General features: G+C 47.2%; 1 protein-coding gene across 1 annotated transcript in view; it reads left to right on the top strand.

Moving 5' to 3' along the window:
* The first annotated feature begins 10,976 nt into the window (after positions 1 to 10,976).
* Positions 10,977 to 26,182, top strand: part of Nup210 (nucleoporin 210) — a 97,942-nt gene continuing 82,736 nt past the window's right edge. Inside the window, 3 exon segments of the mRNA NM_053322.3 lie at positions 10,977 to 11,172; positions 22,521 to 22,657; positions 25,143 to 25,274. Of these exon segments, the coding sequence (NP_445774.1) occupies positions 11,006 to 11,172; positions 22,521 to 22,657; positions 25,143 to 25,274 (436 nt within the window). The 5' untranslated portion in view covers positions 10,977 to 11,005.

The following is a 26,182-nucleotide window of genomic DNA, read 5'->3' as shown; positions in this document are numbered from 1 at the left end:
AGTTCCTGCTTCCAGATCCCTCCTTGAGTTCCCACACAGACTTCCTTTGATGATGGACAGGAAAGTGGAAATATAGGCAAAACAAGTCCCTTTCCCCAAGGAGTTCATTGTCCTGGTGTTTATCACAATGGAAAAATCTATCTAATACAACCAGGCTGCCCTCGAACTCATAGAGCTCCACCTGCCTCCTCCTCCTGTTCGATGGGAACCACCCATGCCTCACCACACTGTGTCTCCCAATATGTTTTTAGCACACAATGCTATAACTCTGTGATCTAACCACATGGATGTGTAGCTTTGGTCCATCTGTTTAAGCTGTTGTGGTCGGTTGTACATCTTGATTGTTATTCCGTGCTTAAGTTATTCATTCTCTCAAGTAGGGAAGTGAAGATTCTTCCAACTTGCTCACACTCACGGCCTTCGGTAACTGTCCTCCTAGTGTGAACTGTAAATATGCAAGGATTTTACAGGTGTCCTTTCAGACTGTATGTCTGCATTCCAACCAATTATTTCAGTCTTAATGTGACATATCTCACACATCCTAAAATCCACCTACTTACAGCATTCAGGTCAGCATTTTTTAGAATCTTCACAGAGCTGCACAACAGTGCCACAGTCTGGTTTATAACATTTTCCTGGCCCCTCAAGCCTGGAACCATTAGTAAGCCACTTCCACTCCCACCATCCCCAACTCCGAGCTACTGACCTAACTCCGGCCTCTGTGCTTTGCCTCATGGTAGAGGTCACACAGCTCCTATGATAACCGCCCCTTCTCAGACTGCCTCCCTTCACAGAGCCCGGGGGCTTTCGTGATCACCCATGTTTCAGAATTTCACTGAACTTTCTGTACAGGGAGGCTTGGTGATGTGTGTTCATAATCCCAGCCCTTGGGAAGCTGAGGAAGGAGGATTGTGAGTTCAGTGCCATCCTGGGCAACATAGCAAGACCCTGTATCAAAATAAGACTTTAAAAACCCTACCTATTATTATTTTTAACTCATTAAATATCTCACTTATTTAAATGTGTGTCGATATGAGCTGCATTTCCTTCTGGATTGTGCTGCAACATTGGAACCTGGGTACCCTAAGGAATTTGGTTAAGGTGTGAATTACTGGAGTTTATGCATATTCATGTTCATTGTATGTGGTCAGGATCCCTCTCAACAGTACTGACACCAGAACTTCAGAGCTCTGAAGCCAGTGTCCTGCCAACGTGCAGTACTATTCCTCGGGAGGGAGACATGGCCCGAAGCTGGGCACGCTCACATTCTTTACTGAATCCATCTTGTTCGAAGACTCAATTCCGAGGCAGAAAGACTGATACCCTACAGGTACAACAATGGATTCACTTTCTCAGTTGAATCAAAGAGTTTAAAGTCAGGGAGAGTTTGAAAGCCAGGCAAGGTCAAAACTTATTCAAAGAAGATACTTTTATTAGAGTTTAAAAGAGAAATCCCAGGGAAGGCAAGTTGTAATGCTTCCCATCTGTCCAGAGGAGGAAGACGGAGGAGGGAAGGAGAAAAGTTATAGCATTTGAGTTAAGCCAGCATAGAAGTCAACCCCTTAACATGTGAGCAGCTACATTGGAGGGAGGCTTTAAAGGCAGAGCAAGAGAGCCCAAAGAAACCCCTCAAAGCATACATGAGCCCTGGCCAGCATCTGAAAAAATTTAGGCAGACAAACCCATCCTAATCTCACGGGGATTGGAGAGACCATCCTCAAGGGGCAGGAATTCTGAGAAGGAAAAATGTGTTATGTCATTAAAAGAGTAATTATTCCTCCTACCGCTTTAGCATGACTTACAGCAAGCCTAAATTCCTAAGGGCGGTCACTTGGCCAGTGGGATCAATGGATGTATGATTTGGGTAATTGGCAATATTAGGTCCCCATCCAGGCCAGAGATTTCATCCCCTTAACCAGAAGGAACTAGTCTTCTCTCACTGGATCTAGACTGTTGCTGTGTCAAGACCAACATGCTGACAATAGGAAGCTGCCATTGGGAGTAGAAATATATAAGTAGCACCACACGGTTTGTCTTTTAAACTAAACTAAATAGCTATGGACACACATCTGTCTCAGATATTTTCAGTAAAGGCGTGCAGACATGTACAGCAAAAAGCTCTCCAAAATGGCAGGAGCACTTCTATTAATTAGCATGTGAGATTGGTCTCAGGCCCTGTCTTTGCCTAGAGTTGACATTTTTTCTCTGGTTATTGGCAAGGACGAGAGCATTAGCTCTTCTGGGCAGGAGCCATTTAGATCTTCCCCAAACCCCCTTGTAGTAAATATCTAATGGCTATGTGTTTCTTCAAGGTTTATTTCTTTAGCTCTTTGCTGCTGGAATTCAGAAAAAGGGGATCTGAAAATATGGCACTTTTGGCACGCTGACTATTTAGATATGTTGACTCAAACACATAACTTTTGCCTCAAAAACTTAACTTTCACCTCAAAAGGCAATTAGACATGGTTTACTTGGGAGCTAAGTATGAGTAGCTATGTCATTGGATCGCTGATTTATTGTTAAGTTTCAAACCCGGGACAATCAGCTGAGGTGCTTATCAAAGCAGTTCTGGCCTCCAGCTTCTCCCAGTTTCCAGAGTCCCTACCTATTACAGGGTATAACTGGCATACCCCATCCTCTGTCCTAAACTCTCCAGTCCGAGGGCTGAGCTGCTCTTCCTCCAGAGGATCTTTCTTGTATAATCTAGACATTTTGATTACCTACCCCTTTTGTACCTTTGGCCTCCTGGCTGCTACACCTCCTTCCTCCCCAACTCCTCATGGCTCAGACTGATCCTGTCCACTTTGGACTTTCCCAGATGTCCCTGCCTCTGGTTGTGCTCGCCTAATATATATATATATATATATATATATATATATATATATATATATATATATATATATATATATATATATATTACACTTTTCCTTCCACCATATTCAGAATAGTCATATCCTTTTTCTTTCCTTTTTATTTCTTTCTTCATTCATTTCGGTGAGCCCAAATTCCACATTCCTATGGGAAAGCGGTTTCTTGAAGATTTTAGAATAACATAATAAGGAAGGCTACAAACAAGACACTTTTAAAATACATCGGCAGAAACATTAGTTCTATGGTTACAACAGGGTGAGGAGACCTCTGCTATAGGCTTCAGGTGCTAAAGCCTTTTGGCTAGTGAAAACTGCGACTTTGTAAATACTTCCCCAAAGGTTTGTATCTGTTTGTCACAGGAGGTTAGGTCTGACCCAGGTGGGTAAACAAATGTCTACTTCAGGTGCTAAAAATAGCCCCAAGATAAGTACTAATCAGTCCCTGGACCAGCGACATTTTAATCTCTCCACAATCACTGAACTTTTAATCAGTTCATGGGCTTTGCAGAAGATTTTGGGTTGAAGATGGTGTTCATAAAATAAAGGAAAGGGAAGATCTGCTGGCCTTGAAATTCGAATGTGCTCAAGTTCAAGGTCTTATCACTTCTGTGAGTAGATCCTGGGTGCCAGCTGCAATCTTGCAGAAAACGTAAGTAAGAAAAGATCTCTCACATCTTGTTCTTCTCATCCTGATGCAACACTTTCTACAAAGTTCTACTAAGTCTTGACCTGCCAAAGAGCAGACAGCCTGGGCCCTTTCCTGGTCATGCTGACACAATGAGAAGAGGGCCTGGGTCTGCTAGCCTACCCAGACAGATGTGGGTCACACACAGTTGGCTTCTGGTTTGGCCTCTTGGAAGAACTTCTATGAGCCACTGTCTGTCCTACACCCCAGGGACACACATTAGGACACTGTGTGATCTCCAGGCCCGCTGAGTTCCCTTAAAAATCTTTTGCTGACCTCAGAGCCTTCCACCTTGTAGATATGAGGGTAAAGAAGGTTGAGTCCCCTTAAGCTGTGGAAGTCACACCCTGGGCTGTGATTTCTTCCTGCACATAAATATGTCTTTTCTAATCTGCCTATTCCTTTTATCTGTCTCTGTTTGTTTATCTCTCTTCTAATCTTTCTTTTCCTTTTATCTCTACTCCTGTTTATCTCCCTTCAAATCTGTCTATTCACCGCAGGGAGCCTTGGGGGAGGGGAGTGGTCCTGGAAACCTCCTTTTGCTCCAGTACAACGGGCTCTGCAGCGCCAGTTTTCATTTAAAATGTTGGACAACTTGGATTTATCTTCTAAAACATTCCTTTTAGTCCTGAGATCATAGTAGCAGGGGATAAACTAAGAAATTTCTAGTGAAGATTCCTGCCTTGGGGCTGGAGAGAAGGCTCAGTAGGTTAAGAGTTTCTGCTGCCCTTCCAGAGGACCTGAGCAATTCCCTGAATCCACATAAGACACCTCACAATTGACTCTAGCTCAAGGGGACCCAACACCTCTTCTGGCCTCCGTGGGCACTGCACATGAACATACATTCTCTCTCTCTCTCTCTCTCTCTCTCTCTCTCTCACACACACACACACACACACACACACACACACACACACAAACTAAAAAAAGAATAAGATTCCTGCTTTTTCTCAATACTAATGTAGAAATTACACAGTGTAGAAATGGCAGGAAAATGTCCTCCTCTAACTGGAATTTCAGCTCATTAATGCTTCTGATAGATGGGAAATCCCCCAGGCTGTGCTATTCAGTCATATCAGGTGGTTATGTCTTAAAATACACTAACAAAGCAACCTGTGTATACACACACACACACACACACACACACACACACACACAGAGGTTGTTGTTTTTAGCTGAAGTTCCCTGGCTGACTACTTAAATTTACACTGACAAGCTGCTTGTTGGGCCAGGAAGGAGGCAGAAACATCTCAGAGGAAGTCGCCTGGGCAATGACAGGAAATCTCAGGTGGAGAATGGACAACTTGAAAACTGGGAGGCTGACAGAAAAACTGGCTTCTTCCTTCAGTGAACATAACAGAAAAGTATGGAAAAGAAACTGGAGTCTCTCTTTCTGAAAAGGTACTATTTATACATGGGGCCGGAGAAATGGCTTAGCAGTTAAGAACACCATGGGCTATTCTTCTAGAGGATCCTGGTTTTAAGTCCCACCACCTACACGGCAGCTTAGAACTCTCTGTAATTCCATTCACAGGAAATCCAACCTCTTTTGTCTCCTCAGGCACCAGGCATGCGCATGGTACACAGACATACATGCAGGGAAAATGTTTATACACATTAAAATGTTTATACACATTAAAAATTTAAATAAAAAATTAAAAATTATTATGTTTCCTGTGTGGTGTGTGTGTGTATGTGTTCTTGCAAGGTCAGGAATATGTAAAGGTGGAGGGGGACAACATTGAGGGTCTTTTCTAAGCACTCTCCATCTTGTTATTCTCTCTCTCTCTCTCTCTCTCTCTCTCTCTCTCTCTCTCTCTCTCTGGCTGTGTATGTGTTCCTGTGTGTGCCTGTGCCATGATGCACTTGTGCAGTAAGTAGACAGACTTGGGTGATTCCATCTCGCCACAGGCTCACTAGATATTCACTATTTTAGATACTCACCATCGAACCCAGTCTCACATGTACCCTCATGCTTGTATGTTGTTGTTGTTATTATTATGATGATGGTGATGATGATGATGATGATGATGATGATGATGATGATGACGACGCAGGGTTTCTCATTGAACCTGCTGTTTGGGTTGAACTGACTGGACAGGGAACTCCACCTGTCTCTATCTCCCAAGGCTGGGAACCACCATGGACAGCTTTTTTGATGGCTTTGGGAGATGACCTCAAGCCTTCACACTTGGAGAACTTTCCCAACAGCTGTCCTCCCAGTCCCCTGAGGTTTATCTTGATTGTGTGTTGCCACAGCTGAGAGTGAACCCTTCCTGTCAGGTAGTACATGGAAACCTTCTTCCCTTTCCTTCTACTCCGGTCCTCGGTGGGATGGATGAGCCTGATTCCCCCACTGGTGCAGTAGAAGAGTTCACAGATTCCTGTGCTAATCTCCTCCATTGACAGCCTCACAGGTGCAGGAGTCGTGTTGGTGCAGCCAGTGGAGCAGCCCATAGCTAGTTCACATGCAAACTAACTGGGGGAGGATGGGCCCCAGCAGATCATGTCTGGGCAGGGTCCTCCCTAATTAAGTGCTGCCATCATTTTCACTATGCAGAGTTCTAGAAGGCTCTTGGCCAAGTGAGGGATTCCTGCTCCCAGCCCTCCACCTTGTGCTCTCTGAGTAGGAGGGGACTGCAGACCACAAACATGCACTGCTAACCCTTGACTTATGCAGATTTCACAGACAGGGTCTTGCTATGTTCCTTGGCTATCCTGCCACTTACTATGTAGCCCAGGATGGCCTCAAACTTACAACAATCCTTCTGTCTTAGCTTCTCAAGGGCTGCTGGTATTACAGACATGTGCTACCATACCTGGCACAATCCTGACTTTTAAAAATAAATTATATATATACACATACATACATACATACATATATACATTTATATATATACATATATATATGAAAATAAGGGATTTATGAGATTGTTGAACATTTAGGTTCTATGTGCATATTTTAAATTTTTTTTTACATTTTATTTAATTTGTGTGTACTTGTATGGATCTACATGTGCTACTACTCCAGTGGAAAACAGAAGATAACTTGGGGGAGTCTATTCTTGTTGTCACAGAGATTGAATCTGGGTTGTTAGTTTTGGCAACAGCTATCTCCCTGCTGAATCATATAGCTTTGGCTCTCTATATGTGTGTTTATTTATTTAACACATGGTGCAGCACTGGCTAGTCTAGAACTCACTAGGTAGATCAGGTTAGCCTTGCACTCACAGAGATCTGTCTCTGCCTCCCAAGTGCCAGGGTGTGCACCACTGTGCCTAGCTCTACATGTGTGTTTTATGACTAACGCATTGATGTTAATATCTTAGGTATGGCAGTAGTATTGTGATTATACTCTACACAGAAGAATATAATTGTCTGTTAGATTCACAGTGGAGTCAAGGTGGAGTCACCACTGTCTTCATCCTCTGGATCAAAACAGGGAAGTTGATGCAGGGTTGGAATTGACCCAGGGTCAGGGTAAGTGACACAGCACGGGACAGTCATGAGGCTTAAGGTCCCCAGGCCTTGTCAGAATTGTGTCACCTGTTGTGACTCCACTATAAGATGATTTTTAAAAATACTGAATTGTTACCAAAAGGTGGTGTGTACCCTCCAATATGACAACACCCAACAGGAAAATTTAGCTGTGTGAGTCTTGTTCTTCCAGTCCTTCAGAGCCCTAGACAAAGGCCCAGCTTGGTGCTGTGGCTCCTGACCCTGATTTGGTATCCTCCATGTGACTGCTGGAAGTGGGCCTTGGCTCTGAGCTCCTGCAGGAATCGCTGTGTAGATATCAGGATATCCCTTTGTTTCCTTTATTTCTTGGGTACTTCTATTTTGGCATCTGGTCCTGGTTTCCTATTTAGAGAAGCAACAAAACCCACATCTTAAACAAATAGATGTAAACACTTTGATTCAAAGATAAATGGGAAATAACAGTGCAGGTGGCACTCAGATATTGTAAAAAAATTTTCTTTAGGGTGTTAAAGAGATGACAGAAGTTTGGGAGGAAGTGGATGACAAGTTGCAGGAAATATTTTCTTAGTTTATTTATCAGGTTGACAAAGTGTCCTCACACAATCTGTTTCTCTCTTGTCCCCGGGGATCTGTGTTGGGGCCACAGGGACTGCTCCGGATGCCTTCTGAGACCTTCTCAGATGAAGTATTAACATGCAGGGAAGAAGAGTAGTGGGAGGAGCTGAGATCTCCACACTGGAGGCGGGCGAGGCTCTTTATCCATGGGCACCAGACATCATTTTTTTTTTAAATATTTATTTATTTTATGTGAGTACACTGTTGCCTTCTTCAGTCAAGCAAACCAGAAGAGGGCATCGGATCCCATTAACGATGGTTGTGAGCCACCATGTGGTTGCTGGGAATTGAACTCAGGACCTCTGGAAGAGTAATCAGTGCTCTTAACTACTGAGTCATCTCTCCAGCCCCAGACATCATTATTTACCTGGTTAGTAAAAGACCAAAACTCTGGGAAGGGGGTGGACAGTGTGAAAGATAAATTCTTCAACATTTGCTGATAAGCACTGGTTGTTTTGAGGTAGAAAAATGTCCTGGTTACAAAAGGAACACAGTCAGCAAGTGTGTCCACTGGCTTCGCTGTTTGCCCAACAGGGTCTTTAGATGTGGCCCACACTGGAAGTCACAACCCTGGGATCATGAGTAGGCATCACAAGCCCATATTTAATTACAACTCCCTCTCCCCCCTCTCTGGTGATTCACGTAGAGAAGTCTCATGCACCCTATCTGTTTCTCCAACTGTAAGAGCTTATGAAATCAGGGAGCTGTTGTAAGTGAGGTCACTTACTACCATTCCCATCACCCTGGAAACAGCCTCTTTGCCTTGACGGTCACACTCTATCCTACACCCTACACTCCTCCATTTGCCCTTTCTGCACTTTTATCATCTCAAGAATACCGTGTGAAGGGGCCAGCAAGATGGCTTGGTGGGTACTGTCGCTTGCTGCCAAGCCTGATGACATCAGTGTCATTCCCAGGACCCGCACAGTGGCAGGAGAAACTTGACTTTGCAAGTGGATCTCTGACCTTCACACACTTTCGATGGCAGAAGAGAGGGCTGGATTCCTTGGCACTGGAACTCACAGTTGTGAGTGGTCAGTGTGGGTGCTGGGAACTAAATCTGGGTCCTCTGCAAGAGCAACAAGTGTTCCTAACTGCTGAGCTATCTCTCCAGCCCCAGCCACCTTAAAGTTTTCCCATCTGGTAAGTTCTCTGAAGAGTCATCAAAATTGTTAACTATGTCAACAACCCATCCCTTTTTATTGCTGAATAATATTTCATATTAGGAGCATGCCACAGAAGAGTCATCCATCAAAGGACTTCTGGGCTGCAGCCAGTTCAGGCTTAACCCATGAATCATCTTACTCACAAGGTTGTGAGAACATCAATTTTTATTTCTCTGGGATTAATTATTTTAAAAAACGTGTTGCCATTGTATCTACAGCCTTGATGTTCTCTTAAATATCCATTACTGAGGCCAGGGAGATGACTTAGTGGAAAGTGAGAAGCAGCTCCCATAGGTTGTCTGCTGACCTCTACATGCATTGCCCTGCTTGAGTGCCTACTTTGGCTCCCCTCAACGATTCAGCATGGTTGAGAGAAGTAAGCCAAACAGACCCTTTGCTCCCTAAGTTGCTTTTTTCAGGGGACAGTTGGAATGAGGGTCATTTGGAGGGCACCCTCAGGCCCTGAGGAGGACCTGTCTACATGACTATCTACATGACAGAGAGGAAACAAATAAATGGATGTGTGTGTGTGTGTGTGTGTGTGTGTGTGTGTGTGTGTGTGTGTGATATGTGTATTTTTATAACTTGATAACCTGAGTGCTACAACCAAAGGGCTGTGCGATCATAATGGTCTAAGGTCTAAAGTCTCCTGTGCCCTACCAGCTCCCTTTTCTGTATTTTGGTTACCTGTCTGCCATGGGGCCCAGGCACTCTCAAACTTACTAATGCATTCTGTGTGGAAGACACTGGCTGCCCAAGCGGGTCCTGGATGAAGAACGGATCTACCATTGTGAGTTGCTTTGAACCTCTTTAATTTTAGCCACCCGATCCTAGTGCCTGGTTAAAAGAGAGGCAGGAGAGGATCAGAAGTGAAGCGGGGTGTGTGATCTCCAGCGCTGGAAATTAAAAACAGCAAAGCATAACCAAGAACACCCAGGAAGGGTTTGCACACACCCTGGGGCAGACTCCTTTATTTCCTGTAAGAGGATAGTGGAACCTCCCCTCCTCCTGTAGCACCTGGTACCCAGTCTGGAAGATGTGTTCTCTTCTGGGCAGCTCATCTCACTCACATTCCCAGTGAGGCTCCTTAGGGCCTGAGGGTGCCCTGCACATGACCCTTCATGCATCCAAATGTCCCCCGACAAGAGCAAGTTGGGAAGGAAAGGATTTACTCGGCTCAAGGCTCACTTATCCCAACCACACTGGATCATTGTGGGAAGCCAAAGCGGGCACTCAAGCAGGGCAGGAACGAAAGCCAGGGCCGCGGGAGAAAGCGACTTACTGGCTTCTTCCTTATGGCTTGCTCAGACTGCTGTGTTAACACTTCAGAATCCCTTTCTTGGAGGTGGCACAGCCCACAGTGAGAGCTCCTCCCCCCTCCCCCATCAATCATCAGTCAAGAAAATGCTCCATAAACGGCCCACAGGTAAATCTGATGGGGGCATTTTCCCAGTAAAGGCTCCCCTCGCCAGAAGACACTAGTTTATGTCACAGGCCAGGAATGGTGGCCTCTCAGAAACCAGTGAAACCTTAGTGTTCATTCCAGATCCTTCCCCAGCCGGCCTGACATTCAGCTTTATGTCCTTGTTCATGGCATCAGCCTGTCACTTTTCTTTCAAATCATGTTGCTTTTACCCAGGTCCAGGTGCAGCTGAAGTCAGGTTGCAGCGTTTTTTTTCAGTGAAGTGTTGCTCCCTCACTGGCCTTTGAGATAATTCTCTTGGAGCATCCATGGGATTGGTTAACAGAAAGTTCCCAGTATTGCCTTGCTGATGGATTGATCCGGGAAGAACTCAAGGCCTCCTTGGCCCCTGGGGAAGTGTGGCCTTGGAAAGGGGAGTCAGTGGGTGCTCTACTACGTCCTGGGGCGCCTGTCTTAGTGCTATGTCATGGCTCCACCGCCAGAGGCTCCAGACAAGAGCTAACCGGCTGGAAGGCTGTCATTATCGCCCAGCGACAAGCGACGGGCGCGCGGCGGAGGCCTCAGGCCAAGCGCTACCGGCTCCGGGGCTGAAAATGCTCGCCCGACTCGGCGCGCTCTAGGGGTTCAGTACTGGGCCAGTACTCTCCGCTTTCCCGCCTGCCCCGCCCCCACTGCGCTCGCCCCGCCCCACGCGGCCACCTGCTACCCAGAGCGCACCAGTGGAGGGCGCGGGAGCGCGCGCCCCGGCGCTAGCAAGGCCGGGAGGATGGCGCGGGCCTCGCTGATACAGCCGGGGCTCTGGGCGCTGCTGTTGCTGCAGGCAGTGGGCCCCGCCGTGGCCGCCAAGCTTAACATTCCCAAGGTGCTGCTGCCCTTTACGCGAGCCACGCGCGTGAACTTCACTCTGGAAGCTTCTGAGGGCTGCTACCGCTGGTGAGGCGCGCGGGCCCTGCGGGAGGCGGCAGGTGCGCGGGAAGGGGCTTGGGCCGCAGGTGCGCGGCGTGCTCGCTCCAGCCGGCCCCGCGTGACCCCGCTGCGCGTGCTCGCTGTCTACGCATGGCGCCCGGGCCACTCGTGTCTGGGCTGCGCGGGAAGAGGAGGCTCTGATCGCGGGCTATGGAGGGCAGCGCCGCACGTGGCCTCGGTCCCCTGCTGACAGGGCCCAGAGGAGCTCCAGCTTGAGCAGTCAAGGCTCTGGAATCTGTGGGAAAGGGGGGATTCACCCCTGGCGCCTGACTGGTGTGAGAAGAGTTTCTGTAGAGACTTGGGCAAGGAGTCTGTGGGAGACACACCACACCCGTTCAGCCACTTTGGGAGGATCATTAAGTCTTGGATGAAAGGACCATTTTCCAGCTCAGAAGTTGGGAGGTGAAGGAATGAGATGCTGGTGGAGTGGGGTCTGCTTTGATTACCTGGACTCCAGCAAGGTGCTGTGGTCCAGCCTTTGGCAAGGCAGACGGGAGAGCTTCTAGTTGGTGGTGCTGGCTGAGTAGGGTGTGACCAGGTCACACCCTTGACCCACACCCTAACCTCACTAGTGCTAAATAGTTCCACCCTTCTCTCAGGCTACACTTTGCTGCTAGCTTCCTTGAGAATGTGTTTAGGTCATTGATCCTCAACCTGTGGGTTAAGACCCAGTTTGGGGAAGCAGATATTTACATTGCGATTCATAACAGTAGCAACATTACAGTGATGAAGTAGCGACAGAATAATTTCATGGTTTTAATATAGTTCAACAACATGAGGAATTGTAGTAAAGGGTTGCAGCGTTAGGAAAGTTGGGAGCCTAAGTTAAGGCTCAACTTGCTAGGTGTGTGTGTTTGTTAATGATTTGTGATGCCCAGCGCTCAGACCCATATTCTGTTAAATGTACTTCTCAAACTTACGTGTTTTAAAAGTCTGCCTCATAAGGGTGGCATTGTATCCTTGTAATTACTTCACTGGGGAGGCTGAGGCAGGAGGATCACCTCTTTGAGGTCAGTCTGGAGTACGAGACCAGTGTCTCTAGGTTGGCTTCTGAAGTATGAAGAGGCAGAGTCTTTCCAGTTTGCAGTTTGGAGTGAATGCTTTACCCACGGGGAGCTGTTTTTCCTCTCTGGGGTCTTGTTTTGAGTCGGGAGATCAGCTGTTAATACTCTGGAGGGACACATGCTCACTCTATTGTTGAAATTGTCAGCTTGATAGATGGGCAAGAGAGAGGAAGCTGACTATTTCAAACAGCTGGCGCCAAGCGAATGTCCTGGCGTGCATGGGTGTACTGCTCCCTGTGAAGTTCGGTAGTCGTGTGTTTCTTTCTAAAATAACAACCTTTTCTTTCTTTGCTTCCCCTCTAACCGCACTTTCCTGAGAGTTGCTGATGGGTCTTGGCAGGCTTTTATAGTCTCAGTAGGAGGACTGGGAAAGGCATTGGAAAGCTCAGATACACCAGAGGCATGCTTAGTACCTTCTGGATTTCGTGTCTGGTGGCTTTCATCCTAAGGTGTGGTTGAAAAGTGTCTTCTTTGAAGGTGTTCTTTGGTTGCAGTTTCCCCCTTTCTTCCCAGGAAGATGGTCTGTCAGTCAAGCACAGTTCAGAAATGTTACTCTGGATAACATTGCTCATTATGTACTCATTAAGTACTCATTGCTTTCGTTTTGAGGATCCTGGAGGTGTTGGGAGTTGGCAGGTAGCTAAGACTCATACCTGTGGTCATCTTTGCGTGGGAGGAGAGAGCCTCTTTATACAGGAGAACTTCACATCTCCGAGATGAAAAACAAAGACAATTTAACCCCTGCCAGGCCCTGGGGTTGTTGCTGAGCTCCAGGTCCTCTGAAGTTACCGCCTGCCTGAGCCTGTAGCTTCAAGGTTACATCCTAGTAGCATCCGGTAACGGGAAGGTCATCCAGTCCATGTTGCTGCGTTTGAGGGACTGCAGAGAGGGAAGAGGTGACCGCTCATTCACACAGGGTGGCGATGCTGCTGCTGAAGCAGAAGTCAGGCCTTCCAGCACGTCCAGTGTGGCTGTGGCCACAGCCTTAATAAATTCCCAGGCTCCTTCGTCTTTCCAGTCAAACCCGGACGGCCTTGCTACAGAACAAGCTGTGATTTAGCCTAAGCTAATTTGTGTGGAAAGTTGTTTTATTGGTTCCTTTAAAAGGTATCCTTGTCTATACAAATGACGCCCACAAAAAACATAAATCGAGAGGAAGAAAAAAGAAACCCTACCCTTGACTTTCAAGTTTGCCCCAAACTCAGGCGCATTGTGGTCTCCTTTCAGTTCTGTGGTTCATTAAGAAGGTGCTCTGGGGGCTGGAGAGATGGCTCAGTGGTTAAGAGCACCGACTGCTCTTCCAGAGGTCCCGAGTTCGAATCCCAGCAACCACATGGTGGCTCACAGCCATCTGTGATGAGATCTGATGCCCTCTTCTGGTGTGTCTGGAGACAGCTACAGTGTACTCATATACAATGAATAAATCTTAAAAAAAAAAAAAAAGAAGGTGCTCTGTTGGGAGGTGGGGTAGGTAAGGCCGGGGAGAGGAGTGAGGATGAGGCCCAGGTAAAGTCTAGAGACTCTCTGACTTTGGTCTACACTTAAGGCAAACCTTGTGCATCCATGCGTGTGCATGACTGTGGTTATAACATCCCAGCTCTCTGAGGTAGCAGACGAACCTGCCTGACACATTTGCCTGGTTTGGTCCTGAATCTTCTTAGCTAAGGGATAAGTGAGTTAGGACAGAAAGATGAGGAAAGTTGTAGGGAAGTGGGAAGGGAAGAGAGCACTTGGTAGAGTCTGTTTGAAGCTTCTGCTTGACTGAGAGTAAGAATTCACTACAGTTGACTTAGACTTAACATGTCTCTCTCTCTCTCTCTCTCTCTCTCTCTCTCTCTCTCTCTCTCTCCTCTCTCCTCTCTCCTCTCTCCTCTCTCTCTGTCCCTGTCTATCTATCCAATGAACCAAGCTGACAGCCTGAATATATGTTACTATCTGTCTGATTAACTAGACGTAAAGCCTGAATGTAAATGACTTTGGGTAGGACCTCATTCCCACCCACCCCCACCGTCAAATCTCAACCAAAACTGTTAACTTTTTTTCAGTAAAGACATCCTATCATCTTGTGTTTCCTGGAGCTAGACATTTACCTTATCAACTGTAATTCTGTTGTGTGGCCCTCAGGAATCTTCTCTGGCCTTGTTTAAATTCCATAGGAACCATTTGAAAATGGTGGCATCAAGACCCACTAAAACGGGACACATATGAACACATATATGCATGCACACATACGCATGCACACACACACACACACGCACACGATTGTTTACTTTCTTCTTTTTTTAAGTTTATTTATTTTATGTGTGTGTGCCTTACGGTATCTGGGGAGGCCAGATACAGTGTCGGATCCCCTGGAACTGGGGTTACAGATGGTTGTAAGCGATAAGCAGCCTCCTGGGTGCTGGAAACCAAGCCCACATCATCTGCAAGAGCAGGTGTTCTTTTTCTCTGAGCCATTTCTCCAACCCCTTTGTGATTACTGTAAAGACAAAGAAAAGTCACTGTCCCTTGATGAGTTGGCACACACACTTGTGTCCATCATGCCTTATGTATGACACTGTGCTCATGTGTATATCTTGTTTCTCTAGGCATTTCTCACTTCACCCTTGTGCTGCAGCCAGTATTACAGTATCTGGGTGCGAAGAGATGGCCCTTTGGTTAAGAGAACTTACTCTTCCAGAGAACCTGGGTTTAACTCCTAGCACCTATGCGGAGGCTCAGAACTGTGTGTAACTCCAGTTCTAGTGGATCTGGTGCCGCCTTCTGGCCTGTGAGGGCACTGTAACTATGCACATGGGTTACACATATACATAGGCAGGCAAAACACCCATTCCCATATAGAATAAATTAGAGAAGAAAATTTTTTAGAGATTAAAAAAAAATCTGTAATAAACCCCGTGCTGACTAATTTTTATGGCAACTTGACACAGACTAGAGTCGTTTCGAAAGAAGGAACCTCAAGTAAGAAAATACCCCCACCAGATTGTGAGGAAGCTAGTGGTGCATTTTCTTAATTGATGTTTGATGTGGGAGGGCCCAGTTCACTGTTGGCTGCGGAGCCCGTGAACTGATCCTGCGATAAAAAAGCAGGCTAAGCAAGCCATGAGGAACAAGTCAGTAAGCAGCACTCCTCCATGGCCTCTGATCAGCTCCTGCCTCCAAGTTCCTGCCCTGACTTCTGTCAGTGATGGGCTGTGACCTTAGAACTGTAAGCTGAAATAAACTTTTTCCTCCCCAAGTTGGCAATAGAAATCCTAAGATAAGCCCCAACTCCTCTTCATAGACTGGCTGGTCCTGAAGTTCTTTTATGTATTGAAGCCATGAATCTCTGTTTTTGCTAAGTCGGTCCCTAAAAGTCTAGGGGAACTCCTCAGGCTGCTGAGAGTGACAGAAGAGAGCTGTACCTCCTGCCTCTATCCCCCAAACTGCTAGCAATAAGGATTCTCAGACCTGGCAGAGCTCTTTCTGGGTCTGAGAGTCACTTAACAAACGGTGGACACTTAATGATGATGTCACTATGTACTATACTGTGCTCCAGAAGGAGTAACTGGAGTGGGTGATGCCTTGGGATTCAGGGCTGCTCTCTGGGAGCATTTGCACATGGCTTGTGGAGGAAATGGACGGCAATCCCAGACATGTACTCTGGATACATCTCCCTGGAGTCCAGCTGAGCCTTGAGTAGGTTCAAATGGAGAGAATGGCAAGCCTAAGGCTGCAGCCTAGGACTGGGCATGTTGGAGGAAGAGGAGCATTTGGTGAGGTTAGGGTGTTGGGGAAACACATTAAGAAAGTGAAAGCAATTCAGCAGAGCAATTTTTTCTTTTGCAAAATGCCAGAACCCAAATGAAACCAGGTAACAGTCACCAAAAATAGCCCTGTCTCTTATCCCTAAAGTAGATGGTGACTGTGCCATCTCATTGGTGGGAGCTGACCTCATAATCTGGTTAATTGACAAAAAGGGAAGGGTGGGGGATGTTCAGGAATATGGACCCTTGTCTGGCTGAGCTCCTTTGATTAAAAAAACAAAAGCAAAACTGGTTCTCAGAAGGGTATCAGTAGGTGAGCGTGGAGAGCTCAGCAGGCAGAGGTCACGTGAGACCTTGTGGGCTTTGGTTAGGGGACAGGAAAAGGGTTAGCAGGTCAGGCATTGAGCCTTGCCTTTCTGAGAAAACTGCCTGCTCTTCCTCCAGAGCTGCCTGCCTGCTGCAGAGGTTCCTGAGGGGTGGGATGCAAGAGGTGTCCCTACTCGTTCACCTTACTAGACCAGTGTGAGGAAGGTTCTGGAAGGTGTCTGTTGATTTAAGCCGACCCGGAGCCCTGGGTGGTTTTCTTCCACTTCCTTTGTGGGGTTCCCCTATTCTGCCTGACCCTGAGGTGGCTTCCACCCATAGACTCATGAGAGATGGGCCCTGCAGATGTGTGGAGGGTGGACTGGGTTGACCCCCAGCCCAGCCTTCTATCCAGCTTCTTCTTTACCCCTTTCTTCTCTCTTCCCCCTCTCCCTTGCCCCTTGATCCCCTCCCACCCCATTTTATGGCCTGACCTCCCTGCGTCTCTGTTCCTCTTACTCCTGCCCAGGTCCTGACCTATTTTCTGAAAAGGGGACAGCTCTCTTAAAGGCAGTGGCACCCAGAGAGTTGGGACATTCTGTATGCTAGTGGGTCTCATGTAGCCCTGGTAAGGAGAAAGTGTCACCCTTGCAAGCTCGCTCTCCCTTATTATTTATTTAGTGGTTGTGGAAGAAAACCCAGGACCTGACAATTCTGGGGAAGCACTGTTCTACAAAAACATATTCCTGGCGTCTTGGAATTCACTCTTGACTGTTTAGAACTGCTTAAAGGTTTTCTTGAATCAGTATGTGGATAACAGTTTTTTATTTATTTACAATTTATTTCCTCTTAGGTATACATATGAGTGCTTACCTGCGTGTATGTGCCTAGTGACTGTGGAGGTCAGAAAAGGGTGTCAAATCCCTTGGAACTAGACCTAAGGGCAGTTGTGAGCCACCATGTGGGTGCTCAGAACTGAACTGGGTCCTCTGCCAGAGTAGTAAATGCTCTTAACTGCTGAGCTGTCTCGTCAGCCTTTCTTTTATTTTAAAACAAAAAATACATAGCCCAGAACGTTGCCTCCTAACCGTTTGCTTAGTTCAGTGCATCAGAGAACCCTGACATCCATCTCAGAACTCTGCCTTGTAAAACTGAAACCCCTTAGCCGTTAAACACTAGTTCCCCACTTCCCCCTACACTACCCCTGACAACTGCCCTCCTACTTTCTTCTCTTTCTTTTTAAAAATATTAACCAAAAGTTTTACTTCCTAAGTGACTGTCCCCTTCATAGCCTCCTCCTTTTTAAGTGATTGGCTGCTTCTGAGAGCTTCTGTGGGAAGCACTGACCCCAGGTTCAGAATATTTTTGCATCTGGTTTTCTGGCAAGCCCAACAGAGTGTCTGTTTACCCTGGTATGTAGGGTTTCCTTTTATATTACCTTTCCAGTAAAGGAGAAATAACTTAAGGAAAAAAAAATTAAAAGAAAATTGGAAGATGGTTCAGCATTTAAGAGGACTGGGTATTAATTCTAGGCACCCATCATGGTGGTTCACAGTTCATGGTGGGGTGGGGAGCATGCTCTTTCTGGCCTTTGTAAGCATCAGGCACACAGGTGGCGCAGACATGCAAGCAGTCAAGATAAACACAGAGAATAAAGAACAAAAAGACACAAGCGGTGTTGGATGTGACTGTGCTAAGTCAAGTGGTGGGGAGGTCCCCAAGGTTGATGTGGTGGGTCTCCAATGCTATCAGAAAATGACTAAGATAAGGAACGTAATGGGGAAACCAGTGGTTTGAGCCTGTGGTGGGGCAGGACATCATGGTGGGAGTGGGTGGTAGGCCAAGGTCAGCCTACCTCATGGTGGCCAGGAAGCCAAAAGCAGGGAGTGATAAAGGGACTGGGGCCCCAGTGTCTCCTTCAATGGTATGCACTAATGCCCTGACTTCCATAGAACTAGGGTAACTTCTTCAGGGTTCTTCTATCTTTCAGTGATTAGGTGTTCAGGATAAGACCTTCTGGAGACATTTACGAACCAAACCACAGCTGTGGGGAAGGTCCTGAGAAAGCACTGGAGCAGCTGCTCTGGTGGTTAGAAACTGCAGGACCAGGAGGTGTCCCTGCTGATGCCCTGTAGGGACCAGGACGGTAAAGCTAGTTTGTCTTCTAACTCCTTTAAATATTACTCCAAACTTAATCCTAAAGAGCTATTTTTCCTATCCCCAAAACCTCCTCTAGTGGGATGGTGATACCCACTTAAGTTGAGGTGCCTGAGACCTGGAGCCTCCCAGCAGAGTGTAGCTGGGTGTGAAGTCCAACAGGGCTCCACAGCTGGTGCCTGGCTTGCTTGGCCCTTCCTTCAACAAGTTAGAAAAAAAAAAAATCAGCCAGCTTTAAGAAATGCATTTAAAAGGGTACATTTAAAGGTGGGGCTAGTCAGGTGGTCGTTGATGCCATCTTCTGCAGGTTCTGGGAGCCCAGCAGTCTGTGGGCAGCACAGGCAGGGTGGGAAGTCCTTAGCGTAGCTTTTGAATGTTGTACCCATTACAAAGTAGTGGGATAATGCCATTGCTTCCTGGTCTGAGCTGTGCCGAAGCCATTGTTTTCTAGGCATATGGTGACATCATGTGGAGGTTTCCTCATCTGTCACCTGGGGTTCTAATAGGACTATTGGGGACACAGCTGTGTACCTCACAGTTTACTGTTTTAACACAGGACAGAATCATCATATAGTAATGAATATTTATTTCTGTGGTGGTGTTTATTATAGTACTGGTTGTGTAGGAAGCATTACTGCAAACCGTCTAGAGCTCAGCCTGGAAGATTCACCTCCCAGCCTTGAGATGCTGAGTGTGACAGGAAATGCAAACCAAAATGAATACAACGTAGGCAGGTTTCTGTGTTGGAGTTGGAAATGAATGCACGGTCACTAGGATCTGCTCCTTGGTTCTTAGATTTTGGCCGAGGTGTCTCTTGGCTCACTTTTAGGGTAGCAACCTCACTTTTAAGGTATGGCAACCTGACGCTTCCCCCCACCCCCCAATTCCAGTTTGCGTGGGCATAAGCCACAACACCTGTTCTGATTGGATCCGCTTGAGGGACATGTGACAGTCCAAGCTCATCTCTGTGACCTGGGTGCACAAGACTTTTGTTTGTTGGCCAGTAGTGTGTCTGTCAGTGTCCTCAGGGCACCGTGTTCTGGAGCCTCCCTGCTGCTGTTACAAACCCATAGTTGGAGAAGTGGCTTAAAATAATGAGAATGTCTTCCTTCAGTGCTGGAAGTCACCAAAGTTGCCTGAGTGGCTGTGTTGTGAGGCCACTTCCCACTTGCAAACTTACGAGCTTCTTGTCCTGTCCTTGGGAGGGGGGTTGTGGGGGGATGGGGACCAGGCAGCTCTGAGAGGCCTCTTTAAATGGCATTGAGCCTTTCTGGAGGTTCTGTGCCCACAGCCTAATCACTCCCCAGTACTGCTGCTGTCTTGGGAGCTAGAATTTCAATGTGGGAGCTGGAGAGACATTGACATCATCCTAGGCAGGTCCACTCAGGAGAGTTAGGTGCTGTTACAGGAAGAAGTAGATGGAGGTCAAGGACATCCCCTTCCTGAGTGATGGTCAGGTGTGTCTTTCCTCTGTCTGTCTACTGGGTTGTTGGTAGGGAGAGGTGTTGCAAGGACGCTGTTGTCACCAGGGGACTTTGGAAGGGACATGGCAGGAGCCTGTGAAGAGGCGGCATGACTACGTGACAGACACTGAACTCAGTGTCTGCAGCTGTGAGCGCTCACCTGACCAACTTTGGGACTGGTTCTGAATACACATTGGAAGCTGTGCGGCACCCAAGGCTTCCGGTTCACTCCATAGAGTTGCTACAATTTGCTTTACACGTAAAGGCTCTGGTGTTAAGAAAACCCCTCACTTGAGTGTCCTGTGACCCCTTGAGGAGGCAGACAGACCATAGTGCTTAGATTCCAGGTAGGGAAGGGCAGCAGACATTCACTCAGTTCAGGAGTTGACAGTACACCAGCTGCTCATAGACAGAAATAGTCTACAAAAAGGAAAACCACAGACCCCAGCACAAAACCCCTTACCACGGTGTGCGAGAGAGTAAAATCCAGAGAAATGTCAGGTGAGATTCAGCGAGAGGGTGAATCCCATGAATGCAAAGTTGTCTCCAAACTAAAACAAAGCAAAACCTCAGTGTTTATGTTAGCAGCAGAAGGAAGCCGAGTGACTGCCTCAGTTGAGGACACTAATTGTCACAGATGGCAGTCCTGCCTTTTTTCAAGAGCACAGAATTCCTCAGCCATACCTTGCCCGATCAGCTAGCCTACTGGAAGTTGCAGGCTTCTCCTTTCTGGCCCATGCTTACCCTAACCCTGAGTCCTCCTTTCTCCATTCTGCATTTTCCTGCTCACCTCCCAGTGAGGCAGGAGCTCCACAGAGGCAGAGGCTTGTGTGTGTTGAATGCTTCTCAATGTCACAGGTGATCCAGCAAACAGTCACATGGCTTGGACCTTCAGTGTCCCTCCAGGCCCATGGGCTTCAGGCCTGGGAGTCAGCGGAACCTTTAGAAGGTAGGGCTTAGAGAAAAGAAGTTGTCTTTGGAAATGTGTCCTTGAGGGGTTGCTGGGACTCCAGCTTTACCGTCTCCTCTTGTGAGCAGCTTCTTGGTCTCCACACACTGATACCAAAAGAACCAACGAATAGGCTGGAACCTATGTTCTGTAGCTGGTGTCCTTATAGCTGGTGTCCTATAGAGCAGTCATTTATACTGTTTCCCTAGTCTCCTTTGATGGGTGTGGATTTTCTAGACTGCCCACCCCTCTTGTGTGTGTGTGTGTGTGTGTGTGTGTGTGTGTGTGTGTGTGTGTGTGGTGTGTGAAGCATAACCTCCTTGAGAAAATATCTTCAACTATTACTGAAGAAAGTCCACCTTTTGCATGGTGACAGACTGAGACACTCTTCCTCAACTTTGTTCTTCCCCCTTGGCTTCTGAAGTGCTCTATCCTCAGAGGACGCCCTGAGCCAACCACACATACCTTTCCCTGGATTCCATCTCTCCTCACTGGTGGCTGGGCTGGGTTAGTGTTCAGCTTCCTGCAGCAGCTTAGTTGGTACCTGTGTTGCACCACTGTGTTCTCAGTTGTGGTTGGAGATGTTGCCTGTGTGTGAGGCTGGAAGCCTGGAGATGTCTTTCAGGTGTGCTGTGTACCACACTGCTTTGTGCTGAACAGCATATTATGCAACCCAGGTTGCCCTCAGACTTGCTATGTAGTCAAGGAGGACCTTGAATTCCAGATGATCCTGAGTTTTGGGGATTACCAGTGAGAGACGCCATGGCTGGCTTTTAACCGTGACAGACTCTAGTATCCCTGTGCTGTGTTGGAGATAGGGCTAGGTGAGGCCGAGGAACGAACGCTAGCATTCTGCTCAATGGCTGTTCAACCCTGGGCACTGGTCACTCTGCAGACTGATCTCAGAGTACCGCATGCCTGTCTACTCTCCACCTCAGGGTCCCAGGGTGTGACGGGCAGGGCAAGTCATCACCCTGTCATATTGGTGGCATTCATTCAGAGGCCATTCTGGATCAGATCCAGTATTTGCTCCTTAGGCATAAACCCTTTTCCTGCTGATGAAAAGTTACATTGGTAACTCACAGGTTGAAAATATACATAGAAAATCCAGAAATAAACCACTCAATTAATAGGTTTTAAATAACTTTGATTACGGTCTTGTTATAACTTGTATTTTATTATGTTACCACTCTTAATCTCTTCCTGGGCCTAACGTGTAAACTAAAATTCACTATGGTGTGTGTGGAGGTATACGTAGAGGCTGCAGTGGTTTCAGGGGTCCTCTGGGGTCTCGGGCCTGCCCCTTGAGGTGAGAAGGCCTCGTGTAGTCCCATGGAGAGATCTCGGATGGTGGCTGTTGAATATGAGGCTGTGTCCAGGTGCCCAGTGTCTGGCTTGATTTGCTTAGTGGGGGCTGTGTGCAGTGACTCAAGCCCTCCGGTTGCAGAGCTCTGATCTGGAAGGCCTTGGCTTGGCTTCTTTCCTTCTCTGTTTTTCTTTTAGGTTGATGTGTGAGGTTCCTCACCTCTGCTCTGTGTTTCAGTCCTACAGATTCCCAGGTAGAAGCCTCTGCTCTCGCTTCTGTGTCTTGAGACGTGGTTCCAGGGAGTGATCTTTCCTCTTTTCACTGCAGGTCATCCACACGGCCAGAGGTAGCCAGCATAGAGCCATTGGGCTCTAGTGAACAGCAGTGCTCCCAGAAGGCAGTGGTGCAGGCCCGCCTGACCCAGCCAGCCCGCCTGACCAGCATCATCTTTGCAGAAGACATCAGTAAGTGTTTTATGGGAAATCTTGGTTGGGTTGTGAGACAGGGACCCCCTTGAGACCTGGGGTCTAGAAAGCATCTTTCTGGTCTTTCCTCACTGAGACTGACCTAAACTCATAAATTAATATTTGTTACCTTGCGTGCTCTTAACTGGTGTCAAATCAAAATGAAAAATATTAACCTAGTATAGGAAACCATGTCTTTTTTCCCCATATTTGATCCATTATATTGTAGATGTGGAGTACAGTTTTCCTCAGGATCCATGGTAGATTGGTTCCAGGGTCCCCTGGGATGCTATGCTCCTGGGACCAGTCCCTCAAGTGGTCTGGTGCAATGCTGTCTTAGAACTGTCTCCTGTACTCCTAAACCATCTTAGACAACACACAGTGCTTCGTGAGTTGCCGTGCTCTGCAGATCGTCAGACTGTGTGGTATGATGAGTGGTGATGCGATATGAATACTTAGTACAGAGGATTTCTCCTGAGGTGTGGTTGCTGGAGTGTGTGGTTGTAACTCCACAGTTACAGAACCTAGAAAGCATGTGACCTTCTGTTATGCTCCCTGCACTGTGGTGTGATGATTTCCATTTTACTGTGGTTAGTATTAGGATTTTTTCAGCAGTGTAGAGGTTGAACCCAGGGCCTTGTGTGTGTAAGGAAGTCCTGGCTCACTGAGCTGCATGTTCAGCCTCTGCTAGGAATTATTACTTTAAAAATACTTTATCTTATTTGTGTGTACATGTATGTTCTGTGTGCATGCCATGGAGGTCAGAAGTAGGCGTTCGATCCCTGGAGCTGGACTTACAGGTAGGTAGTTGTGAGATAGCCCATACCGAAATCATCTCTTCAACCCTACATTTTTTTTTTTTTTTTTGTTGTTGTTGTTCTTTTTTTCGGAGCTGGGGACCGAACCCAGGGCCTTGCGTCAACCCTACATTTTAAATGTTGAACACTGTGCCTTTTTTTGAGATGGGAGTCTTACTGTAGACCTGTAATAGGCCTACTGTGTAGGCCAGTAGACCAGGCTGGCTTTGAACTCACAGAGATACATCTGTCTCTGCTTCCCAAGTGCTGGGATCAAAGATGTGTGTCTAGTCTGCTGAGTACTGGTTTTAACAGAAGGCTATCACACAGATGTTCCTTTGTGTTAAACATTCAGAGCGTTCAGTTTTAGTTCAGTGTTAGGAACACTAGTTTTATGCACAGAATGGCTTGGGCTTATTTCCTACCTAGCATAGGTTCCCAGTTTTGCTGGGTCATAGCATATAGATTTTATTGCTTTTTAAATTATATTTTGATTATGTGTAGGATGTGTGTTTGTGTGGGTGTATGCATGTCAGTGCTCATGGATGTGAGAATCTTCAGATCCTCCTGGAACTGGAGTTGCAGGTGGTTGGGGACATGGTTGTGTCCTTAGGAAGAATATGCTGTGCTACAAATCGCTCAGACCTCTATCCAGACCATGCATTTTGTTTTGAGGTGGGTTCAGTCTGCCCCTGAACTACTAGACCCAAGCAGTCCTCCTGCCTCAGCCCCCTGACGGTATAGCTGAGACTATGGGTGTGTACCATTGAGCACAACAACATAAGAATTTTTAAGGGTTGGGGATTTAGCTCAGTGGTAGAGCGCTTGCCTAGGAAGCGCAAGGCCCTGGGTTTGGTCCCCAGCTCCGAAAAAAAGAAAAAGGAAAAAAAAAAAAAGAATTTTTAAGGCTCTTGATACGTGGGCTAATACAGATAGAAGAAGTGTTTCTGTCTGGTGCCTGGAGAATGGTCAGAATAACTAGTGTTATACACGGTTGTCCTCATTCTAGAGGGTTCTCCCGGTGATGCTTTTATCTGTCTTATTTACGAGGAAGTAAAAAGCTTGTGCATATATCCATGCATCCCTCTGGTGATATAATGCGTAGTCTCACAGAAGGTTGATAGAAGTAAAGCAGGGAGGTCAAATGACTGCACAAACCAGGAGACTTGAGTTCCATCCCCAGAACTCAAGTAAAGGAGGAAGGAGAGAACTGGCTCCACAGAGTCGTCCCCCTGTGTCCACGTGTGTGCTGTGCTGTGCAGCCCCTCTGCCTGTCACCCACACAATAATAAGTAAATAAAAATTGTCAGGAAAGCCAAAGAAACGCCAAAAGAACAAATACAAGGAGCAAGCAGCAGTGTGAGTCCCGACCTGCCCGCAGGCAGAGGCACAGTCAGCCATTGTGCTTCCCGATTCCCTTCACGTGGGGTCACAGCCTGAGCACAGCGTTGTTTTCCTGGAGGAATTTCTTCCCACAAAGCTTTGAATGTTGGTTCACAGAGAGACATGCGAAAGCCAGAATCCTCCTGTCTGGGTGGCTATGTTAGCTACCAGAATATGCTGCTTGCCCCTGGGGTGAATTGGGTTCCTGTCATGGTGTTGGGTTCTTGGTTACCGTAGTCAACACCACTGAAGTTGGGATGGTGGCTGGGCACCACTCTCAGTACTGTTCTTCTTTGTCCCTGCAGCTACAGGCCAGGTGCTGCGCTGCGACGCCATTGTTGATCTCATCCACGGCATTCAGATTGTCTCTACCACCCGTGAGCTCTATCTTGAGGACTCTCCGCTGGAGCTGAAGATCCAGGCTCTGGACTCAGAAGGTGACTGCACCCATTCTCTGCCCTTTGGCAGGCTCCCATCTTGGCCATAGCCTTGATTGCTGTGCCTTCTCTTGATTAGCTGCTCTTCCAGTCAGAAAGGGAAAGCCACTGCCAGGAGAGCAGTGGAGGGGGTAGAAGCCATCTCTGAGGTGGCTGTGTCCCCTGGTGCCATCAGGCCTCATCCCGCCTCATGTTCATAGGCCTGATAGCCGGCCTGTGTGTACAGGTCTTAGCTGCCTCTGGGAGTAGGTATAGTTCCCATGCAAAGTTAACTTCTTCTTGGCATCACTGTCTCAGGAGCTGACGTCTGGGCAGTGGTAGAAGAGGAAGCGCTGCCCACAGAGGTAATGACCATACTGGGCAACAGGAACCTTTCTCCCGGCTCTGTTTCTAGGCTGTTTTTGATTTCCTAAGCACTCCAGACCTCTAAACAGGTGTATAGATGAGGGCACCTGTAGGCCGCTGCCTCAGTGTATTGGGTGTCACTTCTTGACTTACATGGATAGTGACTGGTTCTGGGATAGAATTCTTGTGTGTGGCCTTGTCTGGTGGTCGGCAGAATGTCTGGAGACTGACTTCTTGGAAGGAGCAAGAGGAGTTTGTGGTTCAGCTTGTTATAGTTGTGTCAAAACACCTGGGACAAACAAGTTGAGAACAGGACATTCTTATTTTGATGTGTATTTTTAGAAGTTCCAGCCTGTGTCTCTGGGCCCATGCTTGGCAAAGCATCATGGTGGGCACCTTAGTACTGGAAACTGCTCACCTTATAGCAGCCAGGAAACCAAGAGGTGGGAGGAGTGGGCTCCGGATAATCCTCTTCAAGTCATTGTCCCTGTTGATATAACTTCTACTAGGCCCTAATTGCTCAGAAGTATACCACTTCCCAGGAGCTCAATACCACGGCTGTT

Source organism: Rattus norvegicus, chromosome 4 (genome assembly GCF_021556685.1).
Source record: "Rattus norvegicus strain SHRSP/BbbUtx chromosome 4, alternate assembly SHRSP_T2T, whole genome shotgun sequence".
NCBI classification, from domain to species: Eukaryota; Metazoa; Chordata; class Mammalia; order Rodentia; family Muridae; genus Rattus; species Rattus norvegicus.
Note: the sequence above shows the minus strand (reverse complement) of the source record. Positions and strands in the feature narration are given on the sequence as shown.